Genomic DNA, 24,343 nt, shown 5'->3' on the forward strand with positions numbered 1-24,343 from the left:
TCCTTGCCTTTAATTCTCAAATCTTCATGTAGGAGCTTTTAGGAGTTAACTGCAATCAAGTTAAATGATTGGGATAGTTCAAGTAAGAATAAAAGTCTGGTGGTAGGTAAGTCAAAGGGGAAACAACTCAAGACCAATATGAGGATAAATTCAAACTTCATTTTCTGCATACAGAACTGACTTCAGAAAGTCAAGTCTATACCTATAAGCCACCTCCCCAGGTCACCGCAGCAGAAACAGGAACCACAGACAGTTACGATCACTGTATATATACTACACCACTCACGCTTTGTGGGAGTGGCCGTGCATATGCTCACTTCTCCCACCAGGATTATAAGCTCCTTGGAGAGGAACTATGTTTTATCCATCCCTATATCACCCATGATCTTGGAACAGTACCTTACCCACTGAAAAAATTTAGTAAATGTTCAACAGTAAGGACCACTATTATGTGTTGGCTGTTAGGATCCAGAAATTATACATATAACTGTATATATTATGTGTCTACCTTTAATACATAAATATAGGCTATAAGGAATAAAACATTAACTAAAAACTCTATTACATAAAGCTTACACATGAAAGCATTCTGAGGCCTTTCAGGAGTACAGTATTGGCTAAGTTTTAGAAAGAGATCCAAGTGGAGACATAGTTCCTCAAAAGTAAGGACTTCATGTGTCTAATTATAGGTGCCGTACCCTTACACCAAGAACAATACCTGATTTAACAGACCCTCAGCACATAGCTGAAATGAATGAATCTCAACTTCTTGGGCTTTCAAATTAAATCTAGTCTTTTATTGTTGAAGCCTTGATTAGAGATTGTATTCTCTTCATTACCTTACCAGAAAAAAAAAGGGAATTGAAAAGTTGAACAAAAGACTGCTTGCATTTAGTGCTAATAAAGTAAACAATTCATATTAAATTTGTCTTCTATGTATTTTCTTTGGTTTTCTCCAAAGTGTTTAAAATCTTTGAGTATCAGGAAATAGAAGAAAAGATGTTGAGGGAGACAGATTTGTTATAGGACAAGAGGAAACCCTACTTCTAACATGCATATTTTGGGGGATTAGAAAAAGAGGGAAACAGTTTTGACCAAATCATTCAAGTATGAGGTCCCACCCATGCCTCACTTCCCTTTCCCAATCAAGCAAGTCATAATTCAAACCCCACTGATGGGTATTCATGATAAGTGTTCTGTTTTCTTCTATTGCCAAAATAAGAGCTAACATCAGAAATTCTAAAAAAAAAAAAAAAAAAAAAAAGAAAAGAAATTCTGAATTTTATAGATGATCTACCTATTTTTAATTAAAATTCTTTAAGATCTGAATGCTATATATGTACAACTTAAGAATGGCTGGGGAACAACTGGGAATGGGTTATTTGAATACTAGAGGCCTGATGCACGAAATTCGTGCAAGAGTAAGCCTACCTGCCCCTGGCTGCTGGCACCGGCTTCCCTCTCGCACCTGGGGCCCAGGCTTGCTTCCCTCTGGCCACCAGCAGGCACCTGGGACCCTAACTTCCCTCGCAGCCCCAGCTTCGTCCGGAAGGACGTCCGGCCTAATTAGCAAATTACGCCTTTATTATTACTCGTATAGATTGTAACATGATGATAGGATAACAGCTTCTAATTTAGAATAAGGCAGAGAGAAGAATCCATTCTACATTTAATTTTATAGTTAAATAGCCTACAACTTTTAAAGATTTCTATAAATAAATTAAACTTATAAGAGAAAGTTTAACTATACCACTAGGCTAGTATTTGTTTCATAAAAGAGAGACCTAAATTTGCGGCTTCTGAAAATATCACACTAAAATGCCAAAGGTGACTTACTTGTCTGTCCCTGTCCCACAGTGAGTTCCAGCTGACCTTTCCTCCCTGATTCTCTAATTTCATCTGACCACTTCTGTGCCTTGTTATGTGTACAGCTGCATGCAATTCTTCAGGGATCAAGTATGTCTTTCATGAGTCTCTTGCATGCCACTCTTATTCCAAACTTGAAACTGCCTAGCCCTGTGCTTGAACCCAGACTAAACAATCCACTTCCGCTGGCAAGATGCAGACTGCATCCACTGCCTCAGTTCAGGACCTGGCCTTGCCTTCACTGTGGGCCAGCAGGAAACAAACAGGAAGTGACTATGCCAACCACAGAGAATGAAACACACGCCTGTCTGGAATGCTACAGAACAGCATGCGTTTAGATACTAAGCCTGGTAGAGGAGTTTTCAGGGTGGTGCTTTGGGAGGAGAGTGTCTGAACCAGTGAGAGGTGGGCCCTGCTTCAATCTGAACTTGTCGGTATAGCATAGGTAATTGTGCTGCTAAAAATCAGTAAAGCAGTCCCTTAAGGAGGAATTTTCTTACTATATAATATTTCATGTCTGCTCTAACTCTTCTTTCTTCTAAAGGTACTAAGAACTACTATCAAGTTAAAAGTAAAGCAAATCCCAAAATTACATATAATTTAAGAGCAGAGATATTACATAAGTAAGTAATTTCACAGGGTAGAGGCCATCCTGATCAGGCCTGGGCACTGGCATGTGGTTCCTGTGTTTGCAGATCCTGTACAAGAGTGTTACCCAGCTCTGAATCAGTAATACTCGCTTCCCACTGTGCTGTTCTTCTGTTTTGACTCCAGGAGGTCCTTGGTGACCTACTCCTAGACTAGCTGGTTGTGAAAAGGAAAAAAAGACAGATGCAAGGCCCAATTAAGAACAGAACTTAGAATTTGGTGGCAAGTGAGAAGAAATAGTTTGGGGGCAGGAAAACCTTTACTAACGGAGCTCAAGACCTCAAGTACAAAATTTCATGGTCCAGAAGCATGTATAAAACTTCTTATGCAGAAGGAAGAAGGACTTTAAGAGGGAATTCTGTATACTGACCATGGGCTAGATGTTAAATAAAGTCTGCACCAATAGGTCCTGAAGTGTTTGTTAGAAAGCATAATGATGCCCTCCAGGTTAGTTTTCAAAGGGACAGGTAGATGTACATAGCAACTTTCATTCAATTCTACTAACTGACAGACTAATCCAGTCTATTATTTTGTGAAACAAAGGAAGGTCCCAATTAGAGCAATGGTCACTTCACTAGATAAAGGCGGATCTCATAAAATTGAGGTAAATTCACATACAGTAAAATTCACCCCTTTTGGTGTCCAAAATAGTTCTATCATTTCTCCAATTGACCCATCTGGCCAGGGCAGAATGCTTGGATCTTACTCTTCAATATCTTCTACAAGAGAAATTCTATTAGTGGAAAATGGCATGTAGAAAATAAGAGAATTAATTTATGAAGCGATCCTAAAATATACCCAGTCTTCTTCATGCACATGAAATAATTTCTTCCATGTTTGGCATGGGAGTAAATACCTATATAGGGAATCATAGCAACATGGAAGAACTCCACGAATATTACCAACAGTACCACCAGGGGGCACTATAGGCCCAAAAGGAGCAAAGTTGTTATACCCGGAATGGGGAGCCAACATTACAAACCACTTTATGTCTGTCTCCCAATGGACAAATCTCAATCCTCACATAGACTCCATTTGTTTCCCAGCCACAGGCTTGTGCCTAATAGCATATTCTGGCTTTTCTGAGAATTTTCCCCCCCTGAATGTCTGCCATTCTCCCTGGACACCAACCCTACCATTTCCATTCCCTGTCTCCCTCATATACACCTTCTTTCTTCCCTGCAGACAGCTGCCAGTCCTATACCTTTTTCTACTTTAACATACTTCCTATTCAAGTATCTTCATACAATTGACCTCTTCCAGCACGAATGCCAATGTTTTAACTCACTTATTTCCCAAATAAAACATTTTCTATAAAGTCTATTTATAGTAATAGGGGTAGGAATTACAATTTAAGATTGACTCAAATGAATTAATCTCTGAAATGTGATACAGTCCCATACCTCCAACTAAAAAAAAAAAAAAAAAAAAAAAAAAAAAAAAAAAAAAAAAATTCAGAAGAAAGGTTAAATGCAGCCTGAGTACTAAAGCCTGCTAATTTCTCAGGAAAAAATTCCTGTAGATTCATTTCTGTCCCATTGGTCAAAGCTGTGTTCTAATTTTTTATTGATTCTATACTTCACATCCACACATTTCTACTTTGTTATCACTTTTATATATTTGCCCTAAACTATTTTTCTAGGCCAATGTCAAATCCTTTCATCTTTCAGTCCCATTGATGTAATTATTTTTGCATCTTCAATAACTCACATATCATTCAATTCACCCATTTAAAGTGTACAATTCAATGGCTTTTAATATATTCAGACTTGTGTAACCATCACCATAATACATTTCAGAACATTTCCACAACCCCAACCAGAAACCCTGCACCTATTTAGCAGTCACGCTTCACTCCATGCCCTCCTTCGCCTCTACCCCAGGCCCAGGAACAATCTTCTTTCTGTCTCTGTAGACTGGCCTATTCTGGACATTTCATAGACATAGAATCCTATAATATACTAGGGGCCCAGTGCATGAATTCGTGCACCTTGAAAGGAACTGTGGTCCACGAGGCTGCAGTAGGCACAGGGGCGGGTATCGGCCCATCCTCCATGCCCCAGCCCAGCCCCTCCCACCTCGGCCCCAGGTCCCATGTCTGCTGGCAGCCCCACTCCCTCCGCCATCACTGCCACACATTGACAGCGCCGGCCCAGCTCGCACCCACTGACGGCATGGCATGGAGTGATTGGGGCCAGCGCCAGCAGTGGGTGCAACCAGTGGCTGCTGCCCCAATCACACTTCAGGAGCAGGGGGAGGTGGAGAAGTCCTCAGGGACAAACTGCCGGCGGGTGGCGACTCCAGCACTGGCTACGGGTGTGAGTGGGGTTGGCACTGGCATTGGTTGCAGGCGGCCGCTCTGGCGCCGGCAGCAGGTGCAAGCGCCGGGTGGGACCATGGCACACAGGAGCAAAGAATTTTCAGTATCCACCAGAGGCTCGCCCCGATGACAGCAACCGGTGCCCCACCTTGGTCTGGTGCCCTTGCTCACCTGCTCTACCATCCCTCCGCGGCCAACGGTGGTCAGCGCATATCATAGCGACTGGTTGTTCAGTTGTTCCACCATTCGGTCTATTTGCATATTAGCCTTTTATTATATAGGATGATACTCTGAGACTTGTTTCTTCTATTGTAGCAATTTTGAGGTTCATCCATGTTGTAGCATGTATCAGTATTTTATTCTTTTTTATTGCTGAATTAGAGGCCCAGTGCACAGATTCATGCACATTGAAAGGAAATTAATTAGAAGGTGGCCAGCGGGGTGGGATTGGGCAAGACAGGCCAGACATGCCCTGGAGCCAACCTCCCGTGGTCCCTCCCTGGCCGGCCGCACCTGGGCGGTTCCGGGGCTCAAAGGGCATCTGTGGAGTGAGCGGGGTCCCTCTGGCAGGTGGGGTCCCTCAGCCTGGCCTACGGGGATCGGGCCAAAACTGGCAGTCCAACATCCCCTGAGGGGTCCTGGATTACAGGAGGGCACTCTGCAAAATTGCTGTCGCTCGGCAGCTCCTGTGTTGAGCGTCTGCCCCCTGGTGGTCAGTGCGCGTCATAGCTACTAGTCGGAGTGTCTGCCCCTGGTGGCCATTGTGCATCATAGCTACTGGTCAGATGGTCGCTTAGGCTTTTATATATGTAGACTAGAGGCTTGGTGCACAGGGGGGTCCCCTCAGCCCAGCCTGCACCCTCTCCAATCTGGAACCCCTCAGAGGATGTCTGACTACCGATCAGGCCTAAACCGGCAGTCGGACATCCCTCTCACAATCCGGGACCACTGGCTCCTAACTGCTCACCTGCTTGCCTGCCTGATCGCCCCTAACTGCCGCCCCTGCTGGCCTGGTCACCCCCAACTGCTCCCCTGCCGGCCTGGTCACCCCTAACTGCCTTCCCCGCTGGCCTGATCACCTCTTACTATCCCCCCCTGCTGGCCTGATCGCCCCCAACTGCCCCCCCTGCCAGCCTGATTGCCCCTCACTGCTCCCCCCCCCCACTGGCCTGGTCACCCTCAACTGCCCCCCTGCCGGCCTGGTCACCCCTAACTGCCTCCCCTGCTGGCCTGATCACCTCTTACTGCCCCCCCCCCTGCTGGCCTGGTCACCCCCAACTGCCCCCCTGCCGGCCTGGTCACCCCTAACTGCCTTCCCCGCTGGCCTGATCACCTCTTACTATCCCCCCCTGCTGGCCTGGTCGCCCCCAACTGCCCCCCCTGCCAGCCTGATTGCCCCTCACTGCTCCCCCCCCCCACTGGCCTGGTCACCCTCAACTGCCCCCCTGCCGGCCTGGTCACCCCTAACTGCCTCCCCTGCTGGCCTGATCACCTCTTACTGCCCCCCCCCCATGCTGGCCTGGTCACCCCCAACTGCCCCCCAAGCTGGCCTGGTCGCCCCACGCAGCCTGCTGCTCAGTTGTTTGGTCGGCCCTCACTAACCCCTCTGCTGGCCTGGTCGCCCCACACAGCTTGTTCGGTCGTCCATTCAGTTGTTTCTATTGTACAGACATACCACATTTAATTTATCTAATCACCACTTAATGGGCATTTGGGTTGCTTCCACATTTTGACTACTATGAATAATACTGCTATAAAGGTTTGTTGAAATTTTTTGGTATGGATATATGTTTTTAATTATCTTAGGTATTCTTCTGGATTGAACTGTATCTACCCCCTCTCCGCGCCCTCCCCCACCCCCCAAAAAAAAGGAAAAAAAAAAAAGATATGTTGAAGTCCTAACCTCCAATACCTCGGTAAGTGACCTTATTTGGAAATAGGTTTTTTTTATAGAGGTAACCAAGTTAAAATGAGGCCAATGGGGTAGGCACTAGTCCAATATTACTGATGTAGGGACAAAAGGGGGAAATTTGGACAAGCATCAGAGATATACACAGACAGAAAGCCAAGTGAAGACGGGTTTGCAGTGATGGATCTACAAACCAAGGAACAGATTTGTAGATTTCCGGCAATCACCAGAAGGTACAAGAGGCATGAAAGGATTCTTTCCTAAAGCCACTAGAGAGAGCATGACCCGGCCAACACCTTTATTTAGGACTTCTAGCCCCCCCAAGCTATGAGAAAATTACTATCTGTTGCTTTAGGTAATCCAGTTTTTGGTATTTTGTTACATTAGCACTAGGAAACTAAAACAGATATATACCTAGGAGTGGAATTGCTGGATCATATGGTAACTCTATATTTAATCTGTCAGAGAAGTGCCAGATGGTTTTCCAAAATAGCTTTACCATTTAATTGTTTCTCAATAAATTATTTATGATATCAAAACCTCTCTTAAATATGTAAAGTAAACTTTTCTATGTGTAACCTTGCCTTCCACAGGTAATTCTCCCTCATTCCCCACCATGGTGACAGTTTTCTTTGGCACCATTTGTTAAACTATCCTATTTCCTTCAAAAAAGAACAGTAACAAATAGTTAAATCATCAATGCACTAATAGGAGGAGCACTAGAATGAGCTATGGTTGGCTACAGAATAATCTTAAAGACATCTAAACCTGAGGATAGGAGAGTAGATGATACTAAATGGCAGGGTTTTGTTTTTAAAGGGAGAATTTCCTAGCAAAGACAAGAAAGCAAAGAGGACCCTAAATGATAACATTTTCTTGAGGGAAGGGTGTCTGGCCACAAAGAGAGCTAAGTTCCATCTCTGAAAAAGGAAATTGGCATGTGAAAAAGAGTACATCTTCTGGAAGAAACTTTGAAATTCTGAATTTCAGTATGTTGTCATCCTAAGAGGAGCCTCAATTCTTCTTCAAACAATAAAGTACTATAGTCCAATAATGATGAAGTTATATATCACTTAACCAAACATCTGTTCTGAACAAGGAAGAATAGAACCCTTTATATAGTTGAGTAAATAAGATATATACACACACATACAAACAGATCGAGCGCCATGTCTAAACAATAAAGTTTTTAACAGCCAATAAAGTCTGTAAATCTTAAATTTCTGCAAAACTAATGGATGCAGGTATACGAGTAATGATTTGGCTGTTGGCCATGTTATAAAAATTAGGGCTAAAAAAACACACACACTAAAAAGTTTACAGTAAAATCTTATAAAGATCACTTTATTTTGTTACCAACAACCTATTTTCACTTAATTCACATATGAAGTCAACCCTTTAATTTTTCACAGCCCCATCTAGAAAAGTAAAGCAGAATGGAAAAGGAATGTTAGAGAAATGCACTCTAACATCAGTAAGTTAACTGCTGACATGATGATAGACAAGAAAACACCAGACAGAGCAGATCACTCAAAAAGCACAACCGGATAATGTTATTTAGTGAAGGGAGAAAGGGGGGTGAGAAATGCCCTGAAAACTTTGCAGTGCAATCACTGATGCCCCAAACTGATGAGCTTGAGTCCTCAAAGAGTTCACTTAGTTCATGTTAACTTAAGAGACAGGTAGCAATACAGTACATTGTACAATACATTTAGAATGTAACATCAAGCATTATTGAGGCTATTGATTATCTCCAATAAGCTATCTTTTTATCCTCCTCTCCCCCACAACTTTCTCCCAATCAAGGACTAAGCCTATTCTGGAAGGAGAGGACCAGAACAAAAGAATTGTTCAAGACACCTAGGTCTGAAAACACAGCAACAATTGTTTTAAGTTGGAAGAACATGAGCAAAACTGAAGTCTAGATAATTTTGCTGATCTTGAAAGACTCAGGTAAGTTTACTTTAAATAACATTTCTACAGAAAACTCTTCCCTCCCTAGCCTCCTTTTATCTTTCTGTAACAAAGCTACATAGTGCTTTAGTTCGGGATTCTCAAAATGGAGAACCCCCAGCAGGAGTATCAACATCTGAAAATTTCTCAGAAATGCAAACTCTTAGGCTGGGACCCCAGGCCTTCAGGTTCAGAAACGCAGAGGGCAAGGCCAGCAACCTGTGGTAGACCAAGTTTTCCCTCCTGGTGATTCTGACGCTTGCTCAAGTTTGATGGCTACTGCTCCAGATAATATGAATAGAAAAGGCAGAGAATTTTTTTACTTATAGAACAAAATGATTCTTAAAAGACTAAAGTGACCAAAGAGAATAGGGAAGGAAAGTCTATTATGTAAACTGTGCATTATTAACTAACACAGCATGTCCCTTCCAGATTAAGGTGTAACAATCACATTAGCAACCTCTAATAAGTATAGCATAAAGATGGTACCTTCCAGATGTTTCAGGAGTGCCCTACTGCTATTTCCATGAGCAGATATCAGAATGGTTTTGCCACGTAACACTTCAGGAGCAATCCTTTCATTCCAATAGGGAAGGAGTCTCTCCAGAACATCCTTCAAACTTTCACACCGTGGCAGTTGATCCACAGGTACATCGCACACTTTATACCTCCGGTCACTGTAGATTTCTTGGTAGTAAGGATGAGACTCTTCAATGGGTGGCGGGGTCACATTGTAGCTTCTTCTCCAGATCCTCACTTGCTCTTCGCCATGATTCAAAGCCATTTTCTCCCTGTTGAGACCGATCAAGGCTCCATAGTGACGCTCATTCAGACGCCAGGAGCTTTCCACAGGAACCCACTCCTGCCCTAGCTCTTCCAGGATCAGCCAGGCTGTGTGGATGGACCGATTAAGAACGGATGTGAATACTAGATCAAACTCAAAGTTTAGCGCTTTGAGTTGCTTCCCACAGTTTCGAGCTTCCTCCAGTCCTTCATCGTTAAGTTTCTGATCCACCCAGCTACAAAAACGATTCTCTTTGTTCCAAGCACCCTCACCATGTCTTAACATGATCAGTTTGTACTTGGACATACTGATGGCTGAGCTTCCCTTGTGCCTTCAAGTGGACCAATGATCAATGACAGAAATACATCTGGAAAGAGAAGAAAGAAAACGCCTAAGTTATATTCTTCATTCAGCTGACTACCTGGGAAAGGAAGCACAACCTTACTACAGCCAATTTCTAAAATAAACTAGGGTAATTCCTTTAAACAGTTTTGATATCAGACATCCAGCAACTCATATATATACTATGGCACATAAAGGCATATTCTACAGATAATTAATTACAGGGAACCTAGTTGACTTAAATTTTCTGATGACTAGATAGTATGTTAATGGCATGATGTAAAATAATGAAAACACTTCATTCTAATGGCATGCTGCATTTCCGCCAGATCAAAGGCAGTTTATTTACAGAAGAGAGGATTTACCAGAATGAGGTGGAGACGTCTACAAAGATGACTAGTAACTGACTCTAGATTGAAAGCATCCTCTCACTTTGTTTTTCCTCTGGTGGAAAAAGAATATTTACCAGTCTCACCTCACTGACGACGTCATTAAACATATTAATTCAATAAACCACCACATTTATCTGGTATATAAATCACTGATTGGTGGCAACTAGCTCTTCAATGCCACAGGCTACACCACATATAAGAAAATCTAAGTTTCAACATTAAACAACATTAAAAGTGACTTAAAGCAACATTAACACCAAACATGGTATTCACCTAAATAATCTCTCACCTGCCTGAATATAGTGCTTTTGGCAGGAATAAATCCGGATGCAAAACAAGTTATCAAATGCACGCAGCTGAGCAATTGCTGTGTGTAGAAACAGATTAACAGGAGCAGGTCTGCAGGAGTGAGAAGCTCAGTGATAAGGAGGCCCTGCCTCCTCCTCCCAACCCTTCAACTATCCTACACACACCGGCCACATCTCAGCGGGAGAAGAATCTAGTGAAGTGGAGCAGGCAACCAAAAAATGTTCTGAACTTGCTAAGTTAAGCTGCTGACCCAGAGATCTGCTGGGCCACTCTGTCTCCCAGGACTCTGCTGCCTGGCTGCATCGGCCTGCCTTCACTCACCTTGCAGCGGACCTATCTTCACTGACAAATGCTGTTTGGTTTACGTGCCCAGTACTCTCCACCTCCACCCCAGCATTTTCCACACTGGGGAGCAAAGATTACATGAACATCGGGGCCTGGTCTTCTACCACTCTTGGCAACTTCCATTAACTGCAGATTTTCTGTCCTACTAAAACTGTGATTCAACCAGTTATACAACCCTCAGGGACAAAGTTAATTGGAATCTAGAGCTAGTTTCTTCCTTTCTTTACTAATTCCTAAAGATTCTGAAGGTGGGAAAAGGCTTTAAAATTAGGCTTCAGTGGAAGGCAAACTGAGGACCTGAGGAAGGCAGCAGATTGAGGTGATTTGCAAGCTGAAAGGCTCCAGCAGTTAGGTTTATGATTTCGCTTTCTTGTCAAGCACCAGGTTTGAAGCTTTAGCACATGTGGAGCAGGGAGAAAAGCATGAGGTCACTGGAAGATCCTGAGCTCAGGCTCAGCTGAAGGTCCTCACTGAGTATTCCCAGAGGGCGAGTGATGCCTCTACCCGCAGCCCAGAGGGGCATCAGGGTGTCAGAAGAACAGAGAGTGGGATGAAGGCATCTGGGCAGTATTTAGCTGGGTGATTACTGGTGTCCAGAAGCAGCATAATTATGACGCTAATGAAGCTCAAGCTGGAACAAACACCTTCTAAGGCACTGGGAAACCAAATAATGAATTCACATGGGTGTGTATCTAATTTACGAAAGAAATGTATTTTTGTCTTGTTTCTTCTAAGAGCCCTAATCCACCAAGTAGTAGAAGCTTTAGGCCCATGAGAAACTAAATCTACCTCTCATAACATATATTGTCTTGTTTTTTTGGTGGTGGCATGGGGCGGGCGGGGGGGGGGGGGGAGAAGCTATCAACTGTCCCTCTGCCTCAGCCCTTACTTTGTCTTATCAAGCAAGAAAAACCTTCTTACGCTAATGAGCTATTTTCCCTTCAGATGAAGAAAGATTATGATGGGCAAATTTTGTAGCAGAAGCATTTCCTCATCTTTTGGTTATGAACTCTACCAAAGGAATAAAATATATATATATTTTATTTGGTAGACGCTTCATTAGCGTCATATATATATGGCAGGAACACTCAGGCACACCTACCACCAAGCTTTGCAGTATTTTAATCTGCTGCATTTGCTTACTGTTTAAGGAATAAAACACTTTCTCTGCCCACCTCCCCCTCAAAATATATACATTGGAGCAGAGAAATAGTCCTACAGCCACAAAGACTATACAAATACATACCTTTCCCTCACTCATGTACAGGGAGTGAACATAGAGTAAGGTCCCAAGCTAGTGTATCTATCTCAGGTAAACTAAAAGTCACTTCCCTTTCTCCTCCTTGATGCTATCAACTGACTTTTCCCATTTAATTAACTGCTAAATATTTACAGAGGCGCTGTTGAGGTTTACAGTTAGTAATCTTTAAGATTTTAATCCTTGTGGAGCTGGTATACCAAGTGTTCATCAACAAACACTAGTCAGTTTGATTGAAGTTTAAGGCATGGCCTGCAAACTCACATGTCCCAGTGGCCAGACAGCTGTGTGAAAAAGCAGTGATGCTGGGCTACAGGGGTGGTGGGAACAGTGGTGAGCTGCAGGGAAGATACATGCTTCTCTGGATGGATGTCACTCTGTGTAAATGGACGAAGCTTTTGTATATCCTGGTCTCACTGAACTAAGGGTACCATTCTTAGAACTTTTCTGAAGAACTGAAAGAAGATGGGACTGCTGAAACCAAAGACTGGAGAGAATGCAAGACTTAGACTCAGACCACAGAGAACCTATGGATTCCATTTTATTTTTAGCATAAATGTCTTTAAAAAAAGAAAAATAATCATTTCAGCTCCTAAAAGTTTACATTAAAGAAAAAAAAAAAAAAGGGAGTAGCTACTACTTAGCTCCAGCCCACTTCCTTGTGAGACTGAAGAACTGGGGTTCCTAGATCTTCCAATTGTCAAAAACCCTGGAAATGCGCATTTTCATGTGATACCTGATACAAATACTGGCGACTCATTTGAATACAGTTTTGAAATGTGAGCTAAACAAAACATGTCTGCACGCTAGATTAGGTCTGCTAGTGTATGACCTGTGACTTAAAGGGAAATGTCCTCCTGGCACAGTGAGTGGGGAGGCCATCATACCGTAGGAGATGGTCAGACCCCAAGCCTCCAGGCTCCAATCCAAGCTTTTCCCTGTTATTGTCAGACACACTCTTTCAAAGAACAGACCTAATCCCCTATGTACTGGGCTTCCTTGTTCCTGTCCTTCCTTCACTAAACCCTTTGCCACCAGCCTGCAGAGTCCCAACTCTGTAATCAAACTCCCACTCAACTTTGGACTCTTCCTGGAATGCTTCCTCCAGCTCTGAGCTGTAACCAAGCTGAAAGTGAACTGAATGCAAACTATCTCCCAGTTGTCTGCTTCTCTCTTTAGTTGGGGGTGTTTGTGCCTCATATCCTGGAGCAGAAACAGGGGCAGGTGATGGGTGGGCAGGGTACTGCTCCCTCTCAATGGTATTTCCCAACCAAATACCTCCACCCCATCTTTCTTCCTTTTTTTTTTTTTTTTTTGGGGGGGGGGGTGGTGATTATGAGAATCTTGCTATATTCAGCTGTAGCTCTCTTGCCCTCATTTATTACCTGCAAATTTCCTGAAAACTAAGTACCCTATTTAAAACCCTCAATTACTTCCTATTGATCTGAGGCTAAAGTTCAAAGTCCTTACTGTGACCCGCAAGGCTTTGGTTTTCTTTTATTTCCTTGAACATGCCATGTTCTTTCTTGCCTCAGGACCTCTGCACATACTACAAAGAACCCTCTCCCAGACCATCACTGTCTCCCCTCCACTTTCACTTTAGTCCCATGCTGCTTTTGGTAATGTCTAGTCATCCTTTAGATCAGCTGTGTCTAGTCAAAATATAATGCAAGCCATATATGTTCTAAAGCCATATTAAAAGTTTAAAAAAAGATAAATTTTAATAGTACATTTTATTTAACCCTATAGGTTCAAAATATTATCATCCCATCATATGAGCTATATAAAATTTTTTTAAATCCTTACCCGAGAATATGTTTTTTCTTGATTTGAGAGAGAGAAACATCAATGTGAGAGAAGCACTGATCAGTTGTCTCCCATACACACCTTGACCAGGAATCAAACCTGCAACCTAGGTATATGATCTGAGGGGGAACAGAACCCACAATCCTTTGGTATACGAGATGATCCTCCAACTGAGCCACCCTTATAAAAATATATAAAACTAGAGGCCCAGGGCACAAATTCATGCATGGGTGGGGTCCCAATGGGGTGGATTGGAGCCGGGCCTGTCAGGAGGAGGTGGTGGGAGGTTGGCCACCTGGCCTGCTCTGATCAGGGCTGATCAGAGACAGGCCGGCTGGGGAGAAGGGCCCAGGGCAATTGGCCAATGGGCCCTGCCCCCGACTGGGGATGGGGGAGCCAACAGGGGGCAGAGCTGACTGGGGGGAGGGGCCACAGGCCGATCAGGGTGGTGAGGGCCCATTGGGTGTGGGGCCAGCCAGGGGGAGGGGCTGTGGGCCCATTGGGGGCAGGGCTGGCCAAGGGGGAGGGGCTGCAGGAGGTTGGCCGGCTGTCCCTGCCCCCTATTGGGATGGGGGTACAGGAGGAGGGTCTGCAGGAGGTTGGCTGGCGCCCCACCCTCGATCCGGGTGGGAGAGGCCAATCAGGGGTGAGGTTGGCTGGGGGTAGGGACCTCGGGAGGTTGACCAGCCGGTCCCACCCTGATCCAGCTGGTTTGCTGTCCACAGTGGGCATCATAGCAACTGGTCCTTCCAGCGTTCTGATTGCTGGCTTTTTATATATATAGACTAGAGGCTGGTTGCATTAAGATTCGTACAATAGGCCTTCCTCTGGCACCTGGGACCCAGGCCTTCCCTCTGGCCACCTCCTTCCGTCTTTGCTCCGGCCAGAGCCCTCAGTATTTGCTCCAGCTGGAGCTCCACTCCTGTAGCTCCCTCAGCCCCCCACCCTCCCCCTCATAGCAGGCGTCCCACCCCACCTGGCTGCTCCGTGACAGCATGAGTGCTGCCCAAAGGCCTGAAGCGGCTGGGGGGTGGGGCCACCACCACCTTTGTTGGGTTAATTTGCATACTCACTCATGATTGGCTGGTGGGCGTCGTGAAGTGATGGTCAATTTGCCTATTTCTCTTTTATTAGTGTAGATTCTTAATGAACTGTTTTACATTCTTCTTTTCACAGTAAGTATTTGAAACCTGGTGTGTATTTTATAATGAAACACATCTCAATTTGGACTAGCCACATTTCAAGGGTTCTATAGCCACACGTGACCAGTGACTACTGTATTGCACGATGCAGCTTTAGAGCTTAGAGTAAATGTTATTTTCTGTAGGCCATTAGTTCTCAAACTTTAATGCGCATCAGAATCACCAGCAGAACTGGTTAAAACAGATTGCTGGGCATCCCACTTCCAGAAACTGATTGAGTAGGTCTTGGGGGTAGGCCTGAAATTTGCTCCCAGGTGATACCGATACTGCTGGGTTGAGGACCATGCTTTGAGGACCTCTGCTCTAGGGAGGCTTCTCTGCCTTTCTCATCCATTGGGAAATGGTCAGGCCTGCCTGGTATATACTTACATAGCACCCTGCTTTACAACACTGGGTGCAGTTATGATGGGTCACTTGTGACCTATTACTTATTCAACATCTATGTGCCCTGATAGTCTGCAAGCCGTTTCACAGCTGGTCAGACTTACTGCCGTAACTCTAGAAGCTAGTGTGCCACTTGACAGATAGCTAGGTACAAAACTTAGGTGTGTTGAATGACTCAAAGTTAGACAAAAATTATTATGTTGTGCTAATGAGACTGAGGCTTGACAGTTTTGGTGGTAACTGCCAAAGTAAAAACAATCAATTGGCAGGCCTGAGATGTTAGAAAGCTTTAACTCAAGAATCCCAGTGTATTTAGTGGCAAAGCTAGCGCCAAGAATAACCATCCATTATATTTTTGTAGCCTTTACAGTTTAGTATGTTCATGAATGGCCATAATTTCCACACAGAGAGAGACTCCGATTAACTTGTTCAAAAACATACAGTACTAACTGGCAAATTTTAGGTCTTCTCCCCCTGATCCCTGAGCTTTCCCTACCTCACTACTGAAGACTTTAGAGTCTTGGTTTGAGGATCTAGGCTCATTTGGCTTCATTTCACAGGAACATATCCAGTCACGACTTGTCTTTCCAAGCCCAGGAAGCATTTTATGAAATGAATACAAGCAAGGTGACTATAAAGGAGGGCTCAGCTTATGTCTGTTCTTGAGAAAAAACTCAATGCACAAAGTCAAGTTGGGCAATAGTCACCCAACTTATAGAGATCATACTAAGAATATATGGTCCCCAATATATACTCTCCACCCTCAAACTTTAAAACTTCTTTTTCAAAATCAAGTTTTATTTTTGGTAAAGCTCACCACCTTGGAATTGGTTCTTAGGGTTCCTCATTTATCCCTTGACACTTGAATTAAGCAACTAATTTTAGTTGATGATTTACTTTATACAAAAAAAGGATCATACAGGTCAGTGAATTCATACCCCAGGCTTCCTTTCTTTTTAAAGTATGGTATGGCTAAAAAAAAAAAGTACTTTTATATGACTGTCTCATCTTCCTGCCCCTTCTTCTTTGCTATTTTTCCTTTCTTCTAGCCATTATTTTTTTAGTCCCCTGACACCTAACTTGTGCCTTGCCCACTCTACTGAAATGGTCTTTCAAAAAACTGCAGATTAGTTATTTCTTGGTAAGTGGAGACCATCTTCTCTTGGAACTCACACTCTGCAGCTGACTACTTCCACCAAGGAAAAAAATTCTTTAGGATTTCAGTGCTGTACTTCCCAGGCTCTTCTATTGTTATGCCTGGTCTTAGGTCTCTGTATTTTCCTACCCACCAGAATAGTATTATGATGATGAAGATATCATATGATGTCATAGCAGCTAACATTCAAAGAGTGTTCACCATGTGCTTAGACTATTTGAATCTTCAGCCACTGTCCTATGGAGAGGTACTGTGATTAGTCCCGTTTTACAGATGCAGAAACTTTGAGGAGAGGTTACCTTGCCCAAGGTGACACGGATCAAGCTTACATTTATGCCTTTAAGCACTCTGCAACACTGCCACACTGGCACCCAGGATCTGTCCTCAGTCCTTGGAAACCCAACTTTCCTCACTACTTAATCATATTAAAATGGATGATTTATAAATCACAAATACTCAGTCTCCCTAATCTGGTTATTAATTCATTTTTCAAACATGTGTTGCAAACCCCATTTGAGCCTGTGAGGAATATAGAAACCAAAAAGGATATGTCTTCAAGGAACTGGTTAGGGAAGGGTGACATGTGTGCGTGTGTATGTACTGCTAAAGCAGTAAGTAATTCACATCATGAGAAACTCCATTCATAAGGGAGGTGAAAAAGAAATTATTTCTAAGTAAGGCTTCATGAACATGGCATTCTTTAAACTGGTTTGGAATGATGTTCAAGATTAAGATTTATAGAAAAAGGAAAAGGCATTCTAGCCTAAGGGGATAGTGAGTTGAGGCAAGGGAACAGATACATATATAAAATGGTGACTCATTCAAAATTACTGGAAATAGGTAGGGTGACTATATGTCCTGGTTTTCCTAGAGCAATCTTGCTTTAGGCCTGTTTCTCCAACATAATTATTATAAGGACATTTTCACACTTGAATGTCCCACTTGGAAAATTATATGATAACCCTAAGTATAGGGTACAACGAGGAAGTAGGAGGAGACTAGCCTAGAAAGATAAGACTGACTAGTACCTGCAGGTACTTGTGCCAAAGAATATAGGTTCTTCTATAAATACTAGGACATCACTAAAGGTTTAATAATGTGAATGTGTATTTTAGGAGAATCAGGCAGCATTTACAAATTGAGATAAGAGAAATCAAAGATGTGAATACTTTTGAGGACTTTGCAATAATTCTGGTGACATACAATGAAGACCTGCACCAAGAAAATGGCTGTTGAAATGTGATGAAGATGAGTGTGAAAGACACTACAGGTTAGCTCAGGTGATAGCAACTCTTTCTGTAAAAGGACAAATAGTAATTTTTTTAGGCTTGTTGTGCTATATGGTATTACAATCTGCCATTGTAGCTGAAAGCAGCCATGGACAATACACAGATGAATATATGAGACTGTGTTCCAATAAAACTTTATGTATAAACACTGAAATGAGAATTTCATACAATTTTCATGCACATGAAATATTGCTATTCTTTGATTTACTTCAACTGTTAAAAAATATAAAAACCACTCATTGCTTGTGGGCTGTACAAAAGCAGGTAGTGGGCCAGAAGGCCTTAATTTGCCAATACCTGGCCTGGCAGGATACCATTCTCTCATCTACTAATTGCATCACTGTTTTGAAACTTGAAGCATCTGGTCACAGAATAATCCCAACATTATTATATCACCTGATTTTATTCTTGGCCAGAACATCAAGTACCTTGAGTAATGGAATCCCATTCATAATTGTATTTATTCTTCACAGAATACAATACTGAGAACATTTAAATCAGTCTGAGTAGTTTACTTTTGCTTTATTTAATTATTTAATAATGGATTAAAGAAAACACTAGAAGGAAAAATTATTCACCTTGTTAGTCAACTTCAAAAAATAATCTGTCATTTTGACATACTTTACTTCTATTAGACATCTTCATAAATGGCCACAGTGACTCACACTTCAAATGAATGTATGCTTGCTCAAGAATAGGTGCTATGCAATTGCCTTGGCAATAAAGAAACAAATAGGTGATTCAAAGGAAACACACTTTGCAAGTGACTTATATTTTCAAATACCCTTCACCATATAGATATATAGATATATCTATATATATAGATATATATAGATAGATATATGTAGATATATATAGATAGATATAGATATATAAACTAAATTTGCTATAGAGTAAAAAATATTTTTTCCATAAATGCCACCATAAAATTGAAATTACGTTTCAAGATTAATATCCTTTTGACAAGGCAGGGATGAAGAGGGTAATATATATATATATACACACACACACACACACACACATACACACACACACACACACACACTAATAAAAGAATTATGTAAATTGACCATACCTCCATGATGCCTACTAGCCAAAGACGCCCACCAACAAAGATGGCGGGTTAATTTGCATACACAGGTGCGGAGCGAAGACTGAAGACAAATGAAGACGACTGAAGAGGCTTGGCTTTTCCGCTGCAGCCAGAGCGAAGGCCTGGTTCCCGGGTGCCGGAGGAAAACCGGTGCTGGCAGCCAAGGGAAGGAAGGCCTATTGCATGAATCTTCGTGCAACGGGCCTCTAGTGTGTGTATATACATATGTGTATACACACATATATACATATGTATATACACACACACAGGACTGGTGCACACGCAAGGCATTGCATTTACTGAGGTTACTTCTACACTATCTCCAGAATCTTTAGGTAGTTTCAACAAATGCAGCATAAAAATCCTACTGCTGCTTCCTACTCCTGATAATTAAACCAGATAATTTCTCATACCTCCCCCATCTCCACCATAACTGAGGCTTGTCCTGTCTTCCAAAGTAATGCTCCTAGGACATTGCTTCTTCCCTTCCTCAGGTGTTCAAAAAGTAGTAATGTCTAATATTCAAGTATGACAAAAAACAGGTAGATAAAATTACAAGATAAAGACCAGCCTGAAACTTAGTTTGCTTTCTGCTTTTTGTTTCCAAAAATTGAGTAAGAAATATGATCAATGATATAATATTGAAGTAATGGAAAATAAGGGATACAGAGCAAGAGTTGCTAAGATCCAAAGCTTATCCTTAAATATAAATATTAACTATTCAAATGCCACCACAGACCACTCAGATGTTTTCCCTGGTCCAAATCTTCAATGTGAAACTCAACCCCCATTGCATTAGGACCCTAACTTACAGAAGATAGGCTGGCTATATATTTGAGGATATAGAAAAATAGAGAGATTGACCATATTTCTGATAAAGGAAAAAGGAACAGTGCTTAAGGGAAATGAAATCTGGAGCTCAGTTCCTTGGAGTTTTAACAAAATATGCCTTCCCCCAAATCAAGCTCAATATTAAAAGTCCAAACATGACTGTACCTAAAAGTACCTAGTGTTCCACCATCTACTACTTTTCCTAAAGCTTTATAGTAACTTTTCCATTTGTAGTTGCATTATAAGAGCACCTCTTTACCAGGAGCAAATGCTATCACTTACACTGTTTTTCTAGGCACTATTATTACCCTGTCATTCTCCAACTTTACATCTACTAACAAACAGCTGTGACTGATCACTTGTTATCAGGGAAACAAACCATCGCAGGTGAACCCCTGTTCACAGCTAAGAGATATGTTTTTGTGATGAGATGTATGTTGGTCTTCATGTTGCTAGTTTCAGCCCGCATGGCCTCACCAACATACACAGCACTCACTCATGACACCTCCTTCCTGTCTCTGGTTACTTATTTCCCCAGACTAGTAGCTTTTGTCAACATAAACTATTCCACCAAACCCCAAAAGTTTGTCAAGAAACCTGGATATCAGTCCCAGCTTTGCTACTTACTGACCGTGTGACCCTTGACCAAGTTATTTAAATTTTCTGAACTTCAGGCGGTTCAGGTTTTTTATCCCAAAAGAGGAGGATAATGAAATTACTGTTCTCATGGGGGCTATTCGGAAGACTAAATGAAATGATGGTGAAGCACTCTACCAAAAAGTGAGAGGTATTCTGGGTTGAATGGAGCAGACTTCAGCTAGCAAATGAAGGCTGGCACAGACCTCAGGCCCTTGAAGGTGATCCTACCTTGCTGATGGCATGAGCAGAAGCAAAAGCTGGAAATAAAATGAGGCTGGGTAAAGAGAAAAAGTTAAATTGGGTAGTGGAAGGAGGAATGAAATCAAATTGTGTGTGTGTGCGTGTATGTTGGAGGGGCTGGGAAAGTTGATGGTAAGATACAGTCCTAGAAGTATACCAAATACTACAGTCCAAATGCTTTAATGAGGTGGCTAACATTTAATTTACATTTTATAAAGGATGTTTTTTTCCATATTTGTGGCCAAGTTTCAGTGAAAGATTTTTTTGTTAATTCTTTTAGTCCTATTTCCCCATATAAACATTCCCTCACACCAGATTTCATTCCAAGAATATTCAAGAGACCTATCAATTCAAACATCTGTGGGCACCAGACACACAAAGATGAAAGCAGGGCTGGGTTTAGATGTATCAGTCATTACTTAAAATGAAAGGTGCCACTTAATTTCAACCAACTGTAGGGAGCAAAAGAGGAAGAGACACCAAAAGATCTAACCAAACATTAACAGTGAGTTGCCGCTGGAGGATGGAATAAAAAAATGACATTTTTCTACCACGTTTTACCTCTATAAAATGGTCAGTCTGTAAAATGTCCAAAGTCTCTCCTATGATTTAAATGTAGACACAAAAGAACAAACACTACCCTCACAGCTGGGAACTTTTATTTGCTAACAGACTGGTACGGAACTTACTGCAATGAGATTTTGTTTATATACTTGTGGTGGAAAATGTCTAATCATTTTCACTTTAAAACAGACCTTTAACACAGGCGTGGACCTCAGAAATATTCCAAGGCAACATCTGCTCTTTAAAGATGCAAAAATTCAGAGTCAGAGAGTTGAAATGATTTGTTTACGATCACACAAATAGCAACAGCTTCAAGACTAAAACCCAGGTGTCACGACTTGCAACTCAGAGCTCCTTCCACTACACCATTTGTTTTGAATGATGCTTCTCTGAAGTCCACACTAACTGAAGAAAACAGAGATGGATAAACCCTGGTCCCTAGACTCAGGGGAGTCAGTTTTAAAATAAAAGGCAAATGGACATGTGTTCTGCTTTCACTATGGAAAAATCTTAGTAGCTTCTGCTGAAAGATAGTATTTGATTCCCCCCCACCCCCCCATCCTGCATTCAGTCAGTTAACTTTCTGGTCCCACTCACAAGCTATAAATGCTCCACAATTTGGAAGGGAGATAGACAGGTTGGTGAATGGGAGTTATAATAAGTTCTGTAACAACCCATTACCCTTCAAAACTTAACCGTGAACTTCCCTTCCCTTATGCATTTCTATTGCCCTTCTCTAGTAACGCAGCCCCCCACACCTTTGAAAGGAGGGGGAATACACTTACTTTTTTATTCTGAGTGGCTCTAAGAACCTGTGATTTGGCTCCAGATTTGAGCGCCCCATGAAACTATTCCAGACATTCACCCCCTTCTCCTTTCATGGCATTCAGGTTGGTTTCTGTCTACTTCGACTTTCGGGGGGCAGGTCTGCCTTGGCCCTACATACAGTGGCCTGGCCCTTGAAGGCACCCAGCTCCCTCCTGGAGCCCTGCCGTGGAAGGGGCTCTGCCAGGCGCCCAGGAGAGGTGACCCTCCCTCCCTTCAATTCCTGTTTATTCCTGCCGCCAAGACACCCCCACCAAGGCGAGTCCTCCCGCCAGCTGACAGCCCTGTGCCTCCCAGACAGGCTCATTCAGAGAAGGGGACAGCAGAGAGGGACCTGGGGCATGCGTGGGGGGTTGGCCCGTGAGGGGCAGACGAGCGAGCGCCAGATTCAAAGGCAGAACCGGGCGAGTCCCAAGGAACTGGCCTCCCGCACTCCAAGATAAAACGCCACATCACTTGAAAAATGGGAACGTCCTCCACAGCAACCCTCTGAGACAAAACCACTCACCTGCAAAGAGGCCACCCGCAGCACCCGCTCCTCGGAGCCCCTGTGCAGGCAGCGCCGCCTAGGACTCATCCCTGTGGCCGGCATCAACGCTCTTTTCTAGCCCGGGCGCCAGAGGGGCAGGTCCTAGCGCTCTGCCCATTGGGGGGTTGACATGTCACTCATTTACGGCCCCGCCTTCCTCCCCAGGAACAGGTCGAGGTCTTTTCCGTTTCCCAAATCCCTGGGGTAGAACGTGAGGCTCTGATTGGCTCACTGCGGAGACGAGCACACGTCTGGACCAATAGAGAGCTGACTTCGACGCCGGTGGGCGGGCTTGGGTCTGGAAAAAAGAGAGCAGGAAAGCCGGAGCGTCGACCCCGCGAGAGAAAAGCCTCAGGCGTGGGGCGGTCTTAACCGGCTGAGGGGCTAGAAAGAGTTTCGCGCCGTAAAGAAAGCCGGTACCTGCCCACGTACGGGAGTGTCAGCGGAATCTTGGAGGCGATGAGGGGATGCCTTTTTTAAGGTGGGAGACTTCAACCCGGGCTGAAAGTGGGTAGTTCTTGCGGAGGGAGGCGCCTGCTTTCCCCGTGGTTTTAAGTCTTAAGTCGCGATTAAAACAAAAGCCTTTAAAGTGCCGGGTTTACGGGCAGCGGCCGACCCGCGCTTTCTTTTCGTGCTTGTGTAGGGATTCCCCTGAGGCTGTTCGCTGGCCCCGTTTTGGTTGGGAGAGAACAGTGATCCATGGAAGGCAGGACAGCTCCTACCACAGACGAAGGGAGGATGGAGTGGCATGAGGGGAATTATAAATTCGGAGGCCACAATTACTGAACCAGAGAAACCTATAAAAGTACCCGAAGCTTCTGAGAGGCTAGGACGACCGCACCAGGCTTTGAAGCACAAATGTCAGAACCTTTGAGTAGGCGAGGAAGATGAGGACGAGCGTGTGTGCCTGGCCGCAGGGGCAGTCCCCCTTCTCGATTTCTAGAAGCGGCCCTGCCTGGTGTTGAGTGTCCCCTTTGGGAGGATTTCCCACTAATTCATCCTCCTAACAAATCCAGTAGCGCGTGGTGACTACCGCGCAGGTCCTCAGAATAATTAAACAAGAAATTCGAAAAAATAATCTTTCCACATTTTTTTTTTTTAAACTCCATGACCAGCTATGTGTTGAATCCATGGAGACCTAAGTGTTTGTAGTTGGTTCCATATCCCACGGACCCTTGTTAGAGCATGACAATTCCAGCGCGGCTCTCAGAGATCGGAGTTGAACTTGCAAGTGGAGGAGGCACCTTCCAGTCCCGACTCCCAGGAATACAACTTCCCAGATCGTGTGGTCTCACCTCACTGGCTCTTCCTTTTCTCCAGGATGGATGGGAACGTTTTTCTAGAAAGCTCTCTAACTCAGAATGCCCACTGTCCATCCTCGGGAGGACAGACGGCCATTCGTTCACAAGTGTCTTGAAGCATTGGACCTGTGGGGATCCTTAACCCTGCACTTCAGGGCACCTGCGCACCGGATTTGGCTTTACTGTTGCTATGGTTACCCACGGAATGCTAGCTTGTCACAGAGAACATCAACAATGTCAAACATCGCCTGCCTTTTAGAATCTCGTGGTACAGGCGGGGACTCTGAAGTGTAAGAGATTTGTTCAGAATTATTTAGCTGGCTGGGGGCAAGAACTTGGACAAGGACCCTTGCAAGGT

The 24,343-nt window shown here is 43.4% G+C and overlaps 1 protein-coding gene across 4 annotated transcripts in view; it reads right to left on the reverse strand.

Moving 5' to 3' along the window:
- BPGM (bisphosphoglycerate mutase) overlaps nt 1-23,944 on the reverse strand; it is a 30,657-nt gene extending 6,713 nt beyond the window's left edge. Inside the window, exons 1-3 of one of the 4 annotated variants that reach the window (XM_008150513.3) lie at nt 23,105-23,598; nt 22,664-22,982; nt 9,186-9,847 (exon numbers count right to left, since the gene is read on the reverse strand). In XM_008150513.3, the coding sequence (XP_008148735.1) occupies nt 9,186-9,786 (601 nt within the window). In that variant the 5' untranslated portion in view covers nt 9,787-9,847; nt 22,664-22,982; nt 23,105-23,598. Of the gene's footprint in view, nt 1-9,185; nt 9,848-18,541; nt 18,576-19,038; nt 19,146-22,663; nt 22,983-23,104; nt 23,599-23,857 lie in introns of those variants that run through there. The other 3 variants (XM_054726193.1, XM_054726191.1, XM_054726192.1) reach the window with 3 other exon arrangements.
- Between the last annotated feature and the right edge of the window lie 399 nt (nt 23,945-24,343).

Source organism: Eptesicus fuscus, chromosome 14 (genome assembly GCF_027574615.1).
Source record: "Eptesicus fuscus isolate TK198812 chromosome 14, DD_ASM_mEF_20220401, whole genome shotgun sequence".
In the NCBI taxonomy this organism is placed as follows: domain Eukaryota; kingdom Metazoa; phylum Chordata; class Mammalia; order Chiroptera; family Vespertilionidae; genus Eptesicus; species Eptesicus fuscus.